The 16914-nt window shown below is 44.1% G+C and overlaps 2 protein-coding genes across 6 annotated transcripts; both read right to left on the bottom strand.

Annotated features, from left to right (window-relative positions):
- Window positions 1–3108: 3108 nt before the first annotated feature.
- On the bottom strand, window positions 3109–5828 carry LOC4343821 (NADPH HC-toxin reductase 1). 2 transcript variants are annotated; one of them, XM_015791874.3, is made up of 5 exons: window positions 5342–5828; window positions 5065–5234; window positions 4077–4295; window positions 3602–3990; window positions 3109–3360 (listed from the first exon to the last, which is right to left on the bottom strand). In XM_015791874.3, exons 1-5 carry the CDS (start codon window positions 5445–5447, stop codon window positions 3228–3230), a joined length of 1017 nt encoding a protein of 338 aa, XP_015647360.1. In that variant the 5' UTR covers window positions 5448–5828; the 3' UTR covers window positions 3109–3227. The 2 variants fall into 2 exon arrangements, with proteins under 2 accessions (XP_015647360.1, XP_066168340.1); XM_066312243.1 differs by lacking the exon at window positions 5342–5828 and adding an exon at window positions 5313–5335.
- Window positions 5744–15730, bottom strand: LOC4343822 (NADPH HC-toxin reductase 1). 4 transcript variants are annotated; one of them, XM_066312241.1, is made up of 7 exons: window positions 15606–15730; window positions 15296–15465; window positions 14505–14557; window positions 6975–7144; window positions 6781–6885; window positions 6316–6698; window positions 5744–6207 (listed from the first exon to the last, which is right to left on the bottom strand). In XM_066312241.1, exons 1-6 carry the CDS (start codon window positions 15709–15711, stop codon window positions 6346–6348), a joined length of 957 nt encoding a protein of 318 aa, XP_066168338.1. In that variant the 5' UTR covers window positions 15712–15730; the 3' UTR covers window positions 5744–6207; window positions 6316–6345. The 4 variants fall into 4 exon arrangements, with proteins under 4 accessions (XP_066168338.1, XP_015647361.1, XP_025882679.1 ...); XM_015791875.3 differs by lacking the exons at window positions 6781–6885; window positions 14505–14557 and having other exon boundaries at window positions 6929–7144; XM_026026894.2 differs by lacking the exons at window positions 6781–6885; window positions 14505–14557 and having other exon boundaries at window positions 6929–7144; window positions 15296–15480.
- Between the last annotated feature and the right edge of the window lie 1184 nt (window positions 15731–16914).

Below are 16914 nucleotides of genomic sequence, written 5' to 3' on the forward strand. Positions count from 1 at the left end.
TGGTTTTTGAGCAAACGAGGGAACATCCCCTCGAGAGATTAGAATAGTTTCCCATTATATGTATATATACAAAGTCCATATACGTCTATATACAAAAACTATGCCGTTCCGTCCGCACTCTTCTCCGCACTTCCACGTGCGTGTTGTCCGGCCCTCTTCCGTCTTTCCCACGCGGCACGTGGCGCGTCACACGGTGGGCGCCACGCGCGCCTAGGTGCGGATTAGGGATTTCGCAAGGCAGTGCGTGCATGGCTGCATGCACTCTCTCTCTTAAAAAAACATAATCTCTAAGAACTTTTAAATGAAAGATATATTTTTTTTCTTTGTAAATAATATCTCTGTAGAATTGGTTGTTTCAATTGAACAGAATCCTCACTATCTAAACTAACAAAGCGGCAATTGCTTTGCATCAAACACGTGAATAAGTATCTAAATAAACACTGCACTGCTGACTACTATCCTCTTAATCTTCTATATTTAGTTGCTATCCTTTTGATCTTCTTTAGTTGCTGCCACTATCTTGCTCCTCTACATCATCTACCGGCTTCTCCAAATCAACGCCCCAAATCCGCACGACCACATTTCTCCTAGCTCCGGTTGGCGGAGTTGTCGGCACTAGCTCTCCTCCATCTCCATCTTCAGCCACCTCCGCTTCTGCCTCCACCGCGGCGATGGCCGCTGGAGCAGGAGCAGGTGTAGGTGTAGGCGGCGCGGCGAGTTGTCCGGGCGGTGCGAGGGAGAGGGTAAGATCAAGGTCCTTCCTGTAGTGCTTCCTCTTGTGGCCACCGAGCGCCACTCCTGTCGGGTACTCTTTGCCGCATACGTTGCACGGGTGCTTGCCCTTTGGCTTGCCGGCGCCGCCACTGCCGCTGGCGGTGGCCATCTTGTCCCTGTTGATGTGGCCAGCGACATGGCCACCTAGCCCCTGGTGCGACTCGTACTCCATGATGCAACCCTCGTACTTGCACTTGTACGGTCCACCTGATCGTGATGCTCCGCGTGTGGGTAGCCGAGCCTGGGGATGAACGGGCGCCGCCACCTGCGGCGGCAGCGACATCGGCTCCTTCTCGTTCTCGGCGTGATGGACCCTCATGTGCCCGTGCACCGCCTTCCTGCTGCCGAACTCCTTGTTGCACAAGTGGCACGGGAACGACGCCTCTCGTCGCGCCGCCACGGGGGCAGCGTCGTCGTCGCCGGCGCCGATCACGTCGCCGCCGTGGTCGCGGTCGCTGATCGTCCCCTCCGAACCGGAAGAGGTAGACGGCGTGGGCGGCGAAGGAAGCAGCGCGAGGATGTCGTCGAGGCGGCGGCGCCGCTTGCAGGCCGTCGCCGGCAGCACGCCCTCCTCGTCGTCATTGTCGTTGTCGCTGTCGCGGCGGGATTGGAACACATACCGGCAGCCGTCGTCGTCCTCGGTCGCAGAAGCCGAATTCATCTCGACCTCTTCCAGTGGATCGGCATGGCGGCTGCTGGACTTGCCCTCCATGATCGCTCCGATGCCCCTTGTTCTTGCTCCGATCGATCTATCTGATGGAGATCGGGCAGCACAAGCAAGTAGGGAGTAAGTAATCACTAGGGCTTAATTTGCTTGATCGATCGCTAAGCGAGATTTTTCCTAGGGTTTTGCTGCAGTGGAGAGAGAGAGAGAGAGACAGGGAGGAAGGAGGATTGTGTTGTGGGTGACGGCAGCACTGAAGATATCTAGTAGTAGACCGTGAAATACACAGGATTGAGTCGGTATGATGCGTGGGCGCTAAGTCGGGTGATCCACGTCACCGTTTCGCACCACAACACAGCAACGAAACGGAACTGCAGTAACAAGTAACAACCGAGATTTCGTACGGATATAGGAGTATATATCTTCTTTTGTTTCTAGAAACTTTTTTATAGGATATTTCTTACTCGTTTTTAGGAGAGAAATTAACTAGCATACGTATACGTACGTATACGGGCGCGTTCTCTGATCACGTCCATCGATCAATCTGCGCTTGCTTCAACATACATACAGGGAAGATCTTTATTTGGATTTCAGAACAAATTTTAATTTGGGCCTGATGAGGTTCAGTAATTATAATTAGTGGGAGGTGCTCCTTAACGTGATTTCTGGTGTGGATAAGAATACTGTTTCGACTGTTATTTACTTCTGTTTTGCTGTGGGATTTGACGATGGCCATTGACAATAACTTCCCAACTTGTTTGTGAATTCATATGCCAGCCTCACCACTCTCTTTGAGGCTCGTAGCTCTCGACGATGCTAAACGTTCAGGGAGGCACAGGCACCGTGGCTCGTCAGGAAACGATGGTTTTGGTTGGGGTCGTCGGAGAAGAAAACTCCGACCCCTACTGCTCCAAATTGCTGGGCCCTAGCCATTTTGCTTTTGGGCCTTCCGGCCCACTAGATTCGATGGCGGCCCACTCGATTCGACGGGCGACACTCTGTGGACTTCAGCAGATTCCCCTCACGATCTGATAAACCTGCATTGGGACTACCTATACATTTGTCGACAAATTTTTCCCCAAAAATTTGACAGATGTAATTATAGTACAATCGTAGTGTAATTACACTGTAACTTATATGTAATTACACTGTAACTTGCATGTAACTACAGTGTAACTTATATTTAAGTGTCACATAATTTTGAATCGTTAGATCTATTACACGATTTGTTTAAGTGAGGAAGAAAACAAATCATAGCACACACATATGTGAAAGAATTTGTTCCCACGACCTCCATTTTACCGAAATAACATGTTACGGAGAGATTTTTGAAAGTTACATACAAGTTACACTATAGTTACAGTGTAATTACATACAAGTTACAGTGTAATTACACTACAATTGTACTGTAATTACATCTGTCAAATTTTTGGGGAAAAATTTGTCGACAAATGTATAGCAAAATCGACCTGCATTTGCTCGCTAGATAGGCCCCGTTTGGCTGGGGCTGTGCCAAACGGTCTAGATTCACCAAATAATGGAGCGGAGCGGGGTGAATCGCTCCAACAAATTATACTACCGAGATGGAGCGGCAAAAACGTCGCTATAGTTTAGTTTATTGCTCAGTTAAAGACGGATAATTGAGCAGGAACGAATTTACCAACGGATAATTGAGCAGGAACGAATTTATCATTCATCAATCCGTTCTCACAGAATGTACGCACACGGTATACATGTACAGGTCAAGCGAAGCAAGGGATTTTGCTACACAACACATCACATCAGACTATCAGAGCTCTCCCAGCCTCTTGGCACAGTCCACGCTGCTGTCCAGCGTCTCCTCCACTCCATACCTGTACTTGAACCCTAAATCCACAAGCTTGTTGGTGTCAGCTTGCACTCTCACCCCCTCCCCAATGACCCTGCGAAAGACGAACACAAAACCAATCTCACAAATTCACAACACAAATCAGATCAAAGCCGGGTCAATGAAAGTTGATCTGATTTCAAAAAAAAAAAAAAAAAAGAATCTCACAAATTCAGTTACTACATACTGTATTCAACAACAACTAACTAATCAAGATAAATACGTAATGAATACTACCTCATATATACATTAAAGGAAGGAGGTAGCATATCAAGAGTTGGATTGGTGACACATACTCTTTGAGCCTGATCTCGATGTCGGGGAACTTGGCGGCGAAGTGGTCGACGCAGTCCTTCATATTGGGGTACCCGGCGGCGCAGAGGAATCGTCCGGCGATGGACGGCTGATCCATACAGAAGACGTGCGCGTCGCAGGCGTCCTCGACGTGCACCAGCGGCACGGACCCCAGCAGCGCCTGCAGGAACTTGAGGGAGTTGTGGGAGGGCTCGTCGCCGGTGAGCGGCGCCAGGATCACCGGGATGCTGCTGCTCCACGGGCATGGCTGGAGCGTGTCGCCGCCGACGACCGCGCACGTCAGGGTGACCACCTCGAACGCCGGCGACGGCGAGGAGCCGTTGTAGCTCAGGAGCTCCTTCTCGGAGAGCGTCTTGGATGACACATAGCCCTGCATTATGCAAAATCCATCAGAAAATTAGTGTCACCGTGAGAGTGATCGAGTTGGTTAATTATGTTGATCGATCGATTACGGACGTTCAGGTAATCGTTGGTGAAGTCGCAGGTGAGGTTGGGAGGAGACCAGCAGGACTCGTTGATGAAGTCCTTGTAGCCGCCGCCGCTGCCGTCCTCCCGGAGCGGCGAGGCGGCGGTGACGGAGCCCGTGTGGATGACGCGACGCACCGTCCTCGATCGCTCGCACTGGTCCAGGATGATGCGCATCGCGTCCGTGGTCGCTTCGGCGGTGTTCTTGTACTGCGAGAGATGGAATTAACAAATTAAGTTACTGATGATACATATGAAAATTAGCAACGACAAGTTATGGGTTAATTATATGGCCTTTTGGGTTCAATAGTATACTCCCTTTGTCCCTTGAAAAACCAACATAGGTTGTGTTCTTACCCCCAAGTTTTCCAACTCGTTTCCCTCGTTTTCTGCGCGCACGCTTTTCAAACTATTAAACGGTGTGATTTTTTAAAAAAGTTTCTATATAAAAGTTGCTTATAAAAATGATATTGGTCCATTTTTTTAAAAAATTAGCTAATGCTCCCTCCATCTACTTTTGATAGTCATATTTCCAAATCTGAAAATTTTATTTTTGATAGGCATATTTCAATCCAACAACCTATCATCTTAATGATTTTCTCGAATTTAATGCATGACTCTCCATTTTTCCACATATGATTGGCTACATGGGCTTTGAGAAATGTAAATATTAATGAATCGCTTGTTTACGATGAATGACTAGTAGCATGTTTAAATGGATGATAAGTAGAATTACTTATCCTTGGTCTGTGTGTTAAGATGAAATATGACTATCAAAAGTAGATGGAGGGAGTACTTAATTAGTCATGTGCTAATGGACTGTTCCGTTTTCCGTGCATACTGTTCCAGGTTGGAAACATGCTCCAGCGAACACAGCCATAGTGGTGCAACAAAGACATATATATATCTCTTTATAGATTCGTTATACTCACGTCGTTCAATACTAGATTCGTTTTTCCGAGGACGGATGCGAGCATACCTTGGTGCTGGTGGGGTCGTGCTGCATCGGGGTAGCGACGAGGAAGACGAACTCGCAGCCGGCGATGGCGGGCTCGAAGGTGTCGGCGTCGTACATGTCCGCCTCGAACAGCACCAGCCGCTCCGCCGCGCCGGGGAACTCTCTCAACGGCGCCGTCTTCTTCTCATCTCCTGTCAAGATATATTATCAGTTTTATCACCATCTCCATGAATTGGAAACACGAAGCAGAGAGAAAGAGAGGGAGAGACATTGGCAGAGTATTCGTTGTACTGCATACCAAGATTTCTCAAGGTTCCATGGACGACGCAGCCTCGTTCCAAGAGCTTCTTGACGAGGTAGGCCGCGATGTAGCCGCTGGCCCCGGTGACACACACCCTGCTCATCTCTCTCTCTCTCTCTCTCTCTCTCTCTTCTGAAACCGATCGATTCAGTGAGTGGGACGAATTGTGAATTTGTGATCTCAGCAGTAGTTGTCATCGCACTGTTCATATCCATCCATTCCTGCCCTGCTGACCTGTGTGGCTAACTGAGTGCACCCAAGACTTTCGTTGTTTGATTTCCTTTCCTGCACGCAAGTGGGTGTCATATGTGGCTCTGAACGAAACGAGTTTCAGGTCCATATCTCGCAGGACTGACCGGCTTGAGCTGAAAAATATATAGCTCCCACGAGATATATGCATTAAAGATCACTACAATAAAATCCTTTATTCGTGATGGATGATAACCTACATAATGTATGCCTCGTCGGTGATCACTAGTAATAAGAAAAATATCAACTGTTACAAGTGCGGACCTGTCAGAGATGACTATATCTCAAAACAGTCCAAAAGTTGTGATCCGTTGATGATGACTATAACCCAACATTTCCTCACATCTCGGATCGATCTGCGTTTACGAATATTCGAGCAAGAACGAATTTGTCGTTCATTCGTTTCTTACCGAACACACACACGGTATACCCATGTGTATAAGGTCAAGCAATTCACGAATTTTTGCTACACATCATCACATCAGAGTTCTCCCAACCTCTTCGCGCATTCCACACTGCAATCCAGCGTCTCCTCCACCCCATACTTATACTTGAACCCTAAATCTACAAGCTTCTTGGTGTCAGCTTGCACCCTCACCCCCTCCCCAATGACCCTGAGAGAGACGAACATGAAAGCAACCACACACAATTTAGTCATGATTCATCAATTAATCAAGATGAATTAATATGTAATAATCAAGATTTTTTTTGGTCACACGTACTCTTTGAGCTTGATCTCGATCTCTGGGTACTTAGCGGCGAAGCGGTCGATGTAGTCCTTCATGTTGGGGTACCCGGCGGCGCAGAGGAAGCGGCCGGCGATGGACGGCTGATCCATGCAGAAGACGTGCGCGTCGCAGACGTCGTCGATGTGCACCAGCGGCACGGAGCCCAGCAGCGCCTGCAGAAACTTGAGGACGTTGTGGCAGAGCTCGTCGCCGGTGAGCGGCGACATGATCACCGGGATGGTGCTCCACAGGTACGGCTGGAGCGTGTCGCCGCCGACGACCGCGCACGCCAAGGTGACCACCTCGAACGCCGGCGATGGAGAGGAGTTGTAGCTCAGGAGCTCCTTCTCGGAGAGCGACTTGGATGACACATAACCCTGTACAAAATCCATCAGAGAAAATGTCAAGCTCTAGTACCAGTTGATGCGGAGACTGAAATAGGGATTGGGATCCTCTAACGTGAAGTCAGAGGAACGTGGTGACTGAGATATGGACCCCGCCGCTCACGGGCCCACCAGTCAGTGATCACGTAAGAGGGTAGTTCACGTCGGAGGATCCTCTTCCCTGAAATAGTTTGTTAATTAGTTGGTGATTAATTTAACATTACGTCCAGATGAGCATTGGTGAAGTCGTAGGTGAGGTTGAGTGGAGACCAGAAGGACTCGTTGATGAAGTCCTTGTAGCCGCCGCTGCCGTCCTCCCGGAGCGGCGAGGCGGCGGTGACGGAGGCCGTGTGGATGACACGGCGCACTGTCCTGGATCGCTCGCACTGCTGCAGGATGACGCGCATCGCGTCCACGGCCGCTTCCGTGTTGTTCTTGTACTGCATGCAAAAGGCGACACCTATTATTATCTACGTCTTTTATATATAACGTCGTTGTTTTCTTTTAAAACGTTTGATCTTTCGTCCTATTTAAAATTTTTATAAATATAAAGAAAATTTAAATCACGTGTAAAGATAAATTTAAGTTATATTTAAAAAGTTAACGATACCCTGTATTAAAAGATGGATTGAGTATGTTTTGATGCTATGATCCGGCCGGAGCATGTGCACAAACTTCGGAATTGTTTATGCAAGTATTTCACTTCGGGACTAGTACAAGGTCATGAATTATGCAAGTATTTCACAGGCATAATAAGATGATGTATGCTGAGTTTATTAGTCTAAGACGGTCTAGCGGGGAGGAGAAGGCCCTGTTGACAGCCTGGACTAGATCCTGTTGAATGATTTCCCAACATTTTTTGAAGAAACCACCTGTGAAACCATATGGGCCCGGGGCACTAGATGATGGTCTAGTGCAAGGTCGTGAAGACAAAGAAAGCGAGCTGCTGTCCTTCTTCCATCAACACCTAGGGGTTGCCCGAGAACGCTCGTCGGCAATCAATTTCAGCTACTTACATGAACAGGCACATGATCTGGCGGATTTAGAAGTTCCTTTCACAGAGGAAGAGATAAAGAGAGCGGTTTTCCAGTCAAGATCAGATAGTGCCCCGGGCCCAGATGGTTTCACAGGTGGTTTCTTCAAAAAATGTTGGGAAATCATTCAACAGGATCTAGTCCAGGCTGTCAACAGGGCCTTCTCCTCCCCGCCAGACCGTCTTAGACTAATAAACTCAGCATACATCATCTTATTACCCAAAAAAGAGAATGCCTTCCGTGTAGGTGATTTCAGACCGATAAGCCTAATTCATTTCTTCGGGAAACTGCTCTCCAAACTACTAGCTAACAGATTGGCCCCGAGACTACAACAGATGGTATCAGCAAACCAAAGTGCGTTCATAAAAGGCAAGAACATTCAAGACAACTTCCTCTTTGTCAACAACATGGTAAAAGAGCTTCACTCCTCGAAAACGCCGGCGATTTTGCTCAAACTAGATATAGCCAAGGCCTTCGACTCGGTCAGTTGGGCCTACCTCGTAGATCGACTAAAAGCGCTAGGCTTTGGTCATAGATGGATTGACTGGATCATTTCTATCCTGGCGAGCTCTTCCTCCAAGGTGATTTTAAATGGCAGGGCAGGACTCAGCTTCATGCATGGTAGGGGCCTTCGACAAGGCGACCCCCTATCTCCGATGCTTTTCATTCTGGCAATTGACCCCCTACAAAAACTCCTCGCCGCGGCACAGGAAGAAGACCTCCTTCAACCTCTACACCGACGAATAGCAAGGTTTAATGTCGCCTTGTATGCTGACGATGCAGTGGTCTTCACACGGCCAGACAAACAGGAACTTCACACGGTGCACAGCATTCTACAACATTTCGGCCAAGCCACAGGGATGATCACAAATCTAACAAAAAGTGAAGTCTACTCCATTAGATGTGAGAACCTTGATCTACAGGACATCCTAGCCCCTTTCCCAGCACAACAAAAGACCTTCCCCTGCACTTACCTTGGGCTTCCTCTGCACATCAGAAAACTCCGGAAAATGGATGTACAACCCTTAATAGACAGGTTCTCAGCGCGACTACCAAAATGGAAAGGAAAATTGCTAAATAAGACAGGTCGCTCAGTCCTCATCAAATCCACTCTGTCGGCTCTACCAACCTATCATCTCACGGTTTTCCCTCTTAAGAAGTGGGCAGCGAAGAAAATGGACAAGATCCGCAGAGGATTTCTTTGGACAGGCGCCGATCAGGCTAATGGTGGGCACTGCCTAGTGAACTGGAAAAAGGTATGCAAACCAAAAAATTTGGGCGGACTAGGTATAACTAACTTGGAGTTTTTTAGCCGATCCTTGCGTCTTAGGTGGCTCTGGTATGACTGGAAAGCAGATGGGAAACTGAAAGTTCAAGTGCCATTGATTTGGTTTTGATGATTAATAACAAATCCAATTATGTGAGACTAATATTTTTATAAGCATTTTTTTGCCTAGTCTCATGTGGATATGAAAGTGGAGTGTTGGTGGACCTAAATCACAAGGATGAAATGCATGGAGATCAAGCTATATGTATCACTCTTTCTCTTCATATACATATTGATATGTTTGTATATAATATTTCCACGTGATTGGCATATGCATGTGAGACTAATGTTTTGTTTGAGTATTATCTCTTATTTAGTCTATTTACATTGAGAACGTGGAGATGATGAAGGTATGTTTTTATTTTAATATCTATATTTGAGAAATGTCTTCTATTCTTGTATAGGATAAGCTCTCAATGTTTAATATTTTGTTATGCATACTCTTGCTTCACACAAATATTTTGTATGCATACATTTAGGGGGAGCAAATCCTATACTTTAGTTATGCATGTAATTGATTAAAGTTATTCACCTTCATTTAATTGGGATCTTTACATTTGAACATATATTTGAGTATATGACACTTGTGGTGTTGATTAATACTCATCATTTATTCATATCCTTTTATACATGCGATCGGTTGGTCAACATAAGGAGGTTGACAACCGGATCATTGGGACTAATAAGTTTATTGAGTTGAATGAAAGAAATAGGTCCCAAGGATTACAAAAGTGTTGATGCTTAAGTGATATCATTACACCTAACAATACCAAGAATGACAAAGTGAGGATATTGAAGATGTGTGATACGAAGTGGCTATTATGGCAAGACGGTGAAGGGCAAGCGATGCTCGGTCGCGATGGACCATGCGGCGGTGAAGGGCAAGCAAGGGGCTTGGCGCCGAAGAACCAAATCCGGTGGTGAAGGGCGAGTGACGGCTTTGTCATGATGGACCATGAGGGACTATTTGAAGCTACAAGTAACCGCATCAATCATTTGAAGAATATATGGTGAAACGGTATCGGCATTGGTCTCCCTCAAGACAATGAAAGAAAGATAAAAAAAAAGGCATTCCTAATAGTATAATTATCTTCTTATGTACATTTGAGTTTAGGAATGCCGTACTATTAAGAGGGATGCAACGTCGAGGTGTTTGTGTATGTCTCGGTGCTCAAAGTGACCTATCATAGTGCTACCTTGAGAGAAACCCAAGCTTTAACCTATCCTTTGAGTGGTTTTAGACCTTGTTTTTCGTTGACTTGGGTAGTCCTCTGAGTGAGCTTTCCATAGAGTCTAAGTTCATAAAAAAACGGACTCCCGAGCGAAAAGTTATAGTCGTTTTACTCTGTGCTTTTCGGAAAGTCCGAAAAATTACCGGAAACTCCGATAATTTTTCGGACAACTTCGAAAATTTCCGGACATTCCGAAAATGGCTGCGAATCTGAGATTTGCTTCTGTAAGTTTTCGAACTTGTCCGAAAATGCTTTTCGGAAACTCCGAAAATTACAGTCTTGGCCTCCAACGGCTAGTTTTTGAGGGGCTCGGGTATATAAACTCCTCCACCCCTCCTTTGAGTTGCTGCTGCTCTTGGGGAGTATTAGACACATCCAAAGCCAAATAGCATCCCCATTTCCCTACCTTTGTGGTGCCTCTTTGTGAGGGGGATTTGAGAAGGGGAGAGAGTTGGATTGAGAGAGTGAGGAGTTGAGAGCTAGTGAGCTTCACTCCATCCTTTGTGGTGCCTCTTTGTGAGAAGGATTTGAGAAGGGAAAAGAGTTGGATTGAGTGATTGAGAAGTTGAGAGCTAGTGAGCTTCACTCCATACTTTAAGCACTCGAGTTCATAGCAAGCAAATCTTCGATTGTGTTTGTTACTCTTGGGGACTAAGGTCTCCTAGACGGCTAGGCGTTGCCGGTGAGCACCCAAGGTTGTGGTGTGCCACGGAAAGTTTGTGAAGGCTTCGATTTCGCCTCCGCAAGGGAAGAAATCAAGAGTGAAACCGAGGAGTGCATTTGTGCAACCTCGTGAGAAAAGGGTTGAAATAGGCCCGGCCCTTGTGGCTCCTCAACGGAGACGTAGGATCCGTGGATTCGAACTTCGGGAAACAAATCGCGCGTCTCCCCTCTTGGTTTGCCCGTTCTTGCATTCTCTCATATTGTGCTTGAGCTTGTTTTTACCCGATCTACTTGCATGCTTATTTGATTTAGTTGGTGACCTTATATCTTGCTTAGATACCTTATTTGTCACCTTTTGATTCATATACATTTTGTTTGTTTGAGCTACAAGTTCATAGCTAGTGTTTATTCCGTTATCCGCCGAACTTTTCGATTGAGACCGGAACTTCCAATCCCATACCGGAAGTTTCGATTTGAATCAAAAGTTATCATCACTCTAATGTGCTATGAAGTTGTGATAATTTTTAGGAACACCTATTCACCCCCCCTCTAGGCGACATTAAGGTCCTTTCAGAAACCATGGCAAGGCTCCACCCTACCATGCGATGAAACGGACAAGCAACTCTTCAGGGCCTCTACAATCATCACACTAGGCAATGGGGGCAAGACAAAGTTCTGGCACGACAGATGGCTTGATGGCCAATCCCCCAAAGATCTATCTCCTTCCCTATACAAGCTTGCTATGTGGAAAAACAAAACAGTGGCCCAAGAACTAGAAAACCACAAGTGGTTACGGCCACTCCGAAGGATGAACTCGACGACCGAGGTTCGAGAATTTATCCTGCTCTAGCACTTGATACAACAGGTACAACTGGATGAAGACAGGGAGGACGATCTAATGTGGAAATGGAATGCGAATGGAATCTACTCAGCCAACTCGGCCTACAAAATTCAATTCACTGGAAGCATTCAGGACAATCGTGCTAACTTCATTTGGTGAGCAAAAACAGAAAATAAATGCAAGTTCTTTGGATGGCTCATGGTCCAAAAGAAAATTCTGACGTCTGACAAACTCCAAATCCGAGGTTGGGACAACAGTCCAACTTGCTCCCTCTGTGGGACAGAACCAGAAACAGCGACACATCTCTTCATGGATTGCCCCTTCGCGAAACAGGTATAGACAAACATTTGGTTGAAACTAGGACTCAACATGCCTAGGTCTTCTTCCTTCAATGGAAACATGATGGATTGGTGGGAAGCTTGCCGGAGAGAAATGATCAAAGAGCAGAGAAGAAATTTTGATGGCCTCTTCATCTACACGACATGGGGGATTTGGCTACAAAGAAATGCTATAATTTTTAACAATGACTATGGTACAGTGTCACATGTGGTTGACTTCATCATCAACATGTGCAAAGCCTTCGATGAAGCGCAAATCGCTTAGATGATAAAACGCCGACTTTTGCTGTTAGTGGCTTTGCACTTTCTCAAAGTGCTGTAACCTCCTCCAGTGTAAAATCTGAAGACACCTCTTGGAGGTGTCCATGTACGTGAAACTATTTCTTTCTCCTCTAATGAATAGGTAGAGCTCCTGCCATTATCCCCTCAAAAAAAAAAAACTTCGGGACTAGTAGCTATATATTTGTGTCACATTTTCTTTGAAAAAGTCCAATAATTTTTTAGGAAAGGCAAGCGTTTTTACACTAATAAATTATACATAAATCAAGATAATTTTTAATACCTTACACTATAATTTTTCTATTAAGTAGAATTAGGATAAAAATCAATTTATTATCTACTTTGAAGAGAGAAGAGAAGATAGAACAGATAGAAACTCAAAAGGTAAGTAGTATACGGTAGCAAGCATATGTAAGTACTCCCTTCGTTTCAGGTATATAACATGTTTTGATTTTGGTCAAAGTTAAACTGGTTCAAGTTTAACTAAGTTTATAGACAAATATAGTAATATTTACATTATCAAATTAGTTTTATTAAATCAATAATTAAATAAATTTTTATAATAAATTTATCTTGAGTCGAAAATATTACTATTTATTTCTATAAACGTGGTTAAATTTGAATCAGTTTGACTTTGACCAAAGTCAGAACATCTTATAACCTGTAACGGAGGGAGTAGTGACTAAAAGAATATGACGTCATATTATTTTAGCAAAATTGTTTTTCTTCCCTTGAACCGCGTGACATGACGTTTTGAGCCCGTTTGGTAGAGCTTCAACTCTTAAATTTAACTCTAGGAGTTTGGTCTGAAGTAAAGTTGTGGAGCTGCACAAACCCAACTTCACATCTCTAGTTCATTTTGTGATAGAGCTCCACCCAACTCCACTCCTATTTTAGGTGGAGCTGAAACTGTTTGGCTGGGCTCTAGGAGAGGTGGAGCTGGAGTTGTGCCAAACAAACCATTTCTTTTCGTTTTAATTTGGTCCATTAATTTGACTTCCTTTTGACATATCGAAATCCCGATCGACCCATCCAAATTTGTGGGCTTAAAGAAAGCCTGCTTTGATGGAGTTCTTTTTTCCTATCGATAAGATTCAGATATATATGATCCGAGAAAAAAATAAAATAAAAAGATTGAGCTAGATACTTTCCACGCGAGGTAACAAAAGTCGATTAATCGGATGTCATCGACGGTGACATTTTAAAAGATGGACTTTTTATCCTAAAGTGAACATGTCCTGTATATCATTTGAAATAGTTTTGATTTTTTTTTTATAAAAATATAGTTTGATAAGATATATCAATAATCATCATATCCCTACACACACAAATTCATTATACCTCAACATGTTGCTTAAAAGAATAAATTATACTCTAACTACAATACGCACACCATTTCATGATCGTATTTTTTTTTCACCAAATTTAAACTTGTATGCCGTGAAGTAATAAATCGTATATTAATCTGCCTTGTCCTTGTCCATTTTGTTTAAAAAAATTCATAACTGTTTTCACTGACTTGCAAGAAATGAGAGATGGTATATATCCTTAAAGAGAGAGAAAAAAAATGCTTTCACTCTTTTTTCTTCAATTATAAAAGAAACTATTTTTTTCTTATTATTATATTGAAAGATACCACGTGCGCACACTAGCGCAACCGAAAATAGAATAGTCCCAATTAATTCCCAAATCACTAGTAGTGGAACCATTTTAATACTAATCCAGTACAAACAGACGAACCATTGGAAATATTTGGAAAATAATAAGATTTAAGTCAAAGACCAGTAACCCCTATCAGGACACGACACGCTAAAATGATCTGATCGAGGGCTTATTTTAAGCCAGATAGCGGTGGACGAGCCGACGAATCAGCTGACAAACACGTCCTATTCGAGCCCGATATCTCTTGATCGCTTTCCCTCTAGTTGCTGTCAGCCAAACTCAGACTCAACCAACTACTGCACTAGACAGTCAAATTTAATTTGAAATAATGCACAAACTTAGCAAGATTTAAGGAGAAATTTAACACAAACTCACGAAGGACAAAGTGGACGATATATATGATAATGGCAAGTGTGTACAGTACCTTAGAAGTGACGATTGACAACGCTGTATTTTTTTTGGACGGGAGAGTAAGCCCTGTTTATTTTCCAAACAAAATTTTTGACTCTATCCCATCAAATATTTAGACACATAAATAGAGTATTAAATGTAGAAAAAAAACCAATTACATAGTTCGCCAGAAAATTGCGAGACGAATCTTTTAACCATAATTGTGCAATGATTTGACAATATGGTGCTACAATAAATATTTGTTAATGATGGATTAATTAGGCTTAATAAATTCGTCTTGTAGTTTCCTGGCGGAATATGTAATTTGTTTTGTTATTAGACTACGTTTAATAATTCAAATGTGTGTCCGTATATCCGATGTGACATGTAGGGGTAAAATTTTTTGCCAACTAAACCAGCTGTTAGTACTACTCCCTCCGTCCCATAATAATATAGTGTATCACATCCATCTATCCAGATTCAATGTGTCACGTTCCTCTAAAATCTCTTACATTTTAGAGGGGGAGGGAGTGCTAGTTTGTTCTCATCGTATTCATGACTGTTCATGTAAGTACTTCATGCTAGTTACATGATTACTCGCATGAACAGTAACAAGTTGTCCTAGGAATCTAGGACGCATGCCGTCAGTTCCTGCATACTATGTATATACAACACAGTGTACTGACAAAGCAGTCACGAGGTTGCACGCCGTCGTGAGCTGTAAACTAATCTGCCGATCGACCAATCGACGACCAAACTAATTAACCAAGGGATCGATCGATCGATCGATTCGAGGCAGCAGCGCACATGTTGATTTATACGCACCTTGGTGCTGCTGGGGTCGTGCTGCAGCGGGGTGGCGATGAGGAAGACGAACTCGCAGCCGGCGATGGCGGGCTCGAAGGTGGCGGCGTCGTACATGTCCGCCTCGAACAGCACCAGCCGCTCCGCCGCGCCGGGCATCCTCCTCAGCAGCGCCGTCTTCTTCTCATCCCCTGTACGTACGATTTCTTCAGATCAGCAATTAATCCACAGATTCTGAATGATGGATTTGGCGATCTTAGCAGCTGAGATCGAGATCGAGGTCGATGGAATTAATCATGGAAAAGAGAGAGAGAGAGAGAGAGAGAGTTACCGAGATCTCGCAGGGTTGCATGGACGACGCAGCCTCTGCCGAGGAGCTTCTTGACGAGCCATGTCGCAATGTAGCCGGCGGCTCCGGTGACGCACACCCGGCTCATCTCTCTCTTTCTGAAATCTGAGGCTCTTGCTGGATCTCCAGTAGTCAAGCTAGTGAGAAGTCAAAGCTTGGAATGGGGGTCTTCACTATGGCTCTCTCTCTCTCCTCTATCTCTTCCCGGCCAATTTAAATAGTGGCGCACCTATTGACTTAGGCTGTGTTTAGATCCAAAATTTAGATCCAAATTTCAGTCATTTTCTATCACATCAACATGTCATACACACACAACTTTTCAGTCACATCATCTCTAATTTTAACCAAAATCCAAACTTTGCGCAGAACTAAACACAGCCTTACAGCAACACATGCATGCACGTTGCAATCTCCTAGCCGCCGCACACGCCATTCGATTTCTCTTTTGCAATTTTTATAAGACAAATCACATGCTCACGCAGCCTATCTACACCCTCCGTTCCAAAATATAGCTACATGTATGTTTATGCCATAAATCTAGATACGATATCTTGGGACGGAGAGAGTATTCATTAGAATTAAATAGGCTAGGTCCAATTTAATTCTAGTAAATTTCATTGGCACACAATTAATATTAGAATTAATAAGATATGGATTTTCATCCCTTAAGGGGATATCCACTCATTGTTTGCATGTCATCTAAAAAAAGTTATGAAAAAATTGAAAAAAAATTAACAACATAGATTAATATGAAATATATCACCCATAAACATGCAAGACCAAATTCAACTTCTACAAGTTGTAACAAAAAGAACAAATTAAACTAAAAATAGTTATCGTACATTCCCATCTATATTTGTTATTTTTGTTACAACTTATATAAGTTGAATTTTAACTATCATGTTTATGGAGTGATATATTTCATATTAATCTATCTTGCCAATTTTTTTGATGACTATTTAGATAACATGCACGAAACAAGGGGATATCCTCTTGAGGGATGAAATCACTTTCCCGGATTAATACCGTCTTGGAAACCAGTATGGAGGGAACTCGACTTATATATAATGCTAATTGAGAGCACTTATTGAGCGGTTGATGAGGTGGTGGTGGGACTGCCACACGCCCTCGCCGAGCCGAGCCCATGGGCGTGAGTGTGGCATTTTTTCTATTCATCTCCCTGGTTCTTCCTCTGGAACACACCACCCTTCTGATCCTCTGTTCCTGAGCAGCTTACGCAATCTCCGGTTCTGAGCACATGCGGGCATAAGTGTTCGGGACGCAGGCCTCC

This window comes from Oryza sativa, chromosome 7 (assembly GCF_034140825.1).
Source record: "Oryza sativa Japonica Group chromosome 7, ASM3414082v1".
Classification (NCBI taxonomy): domain Eukaryota; kingdom Viridiplantae; phylum Streptophyta; class Magnoliopsida; order Poales; family Poaceae; genus Oryza; species Oryza sativa.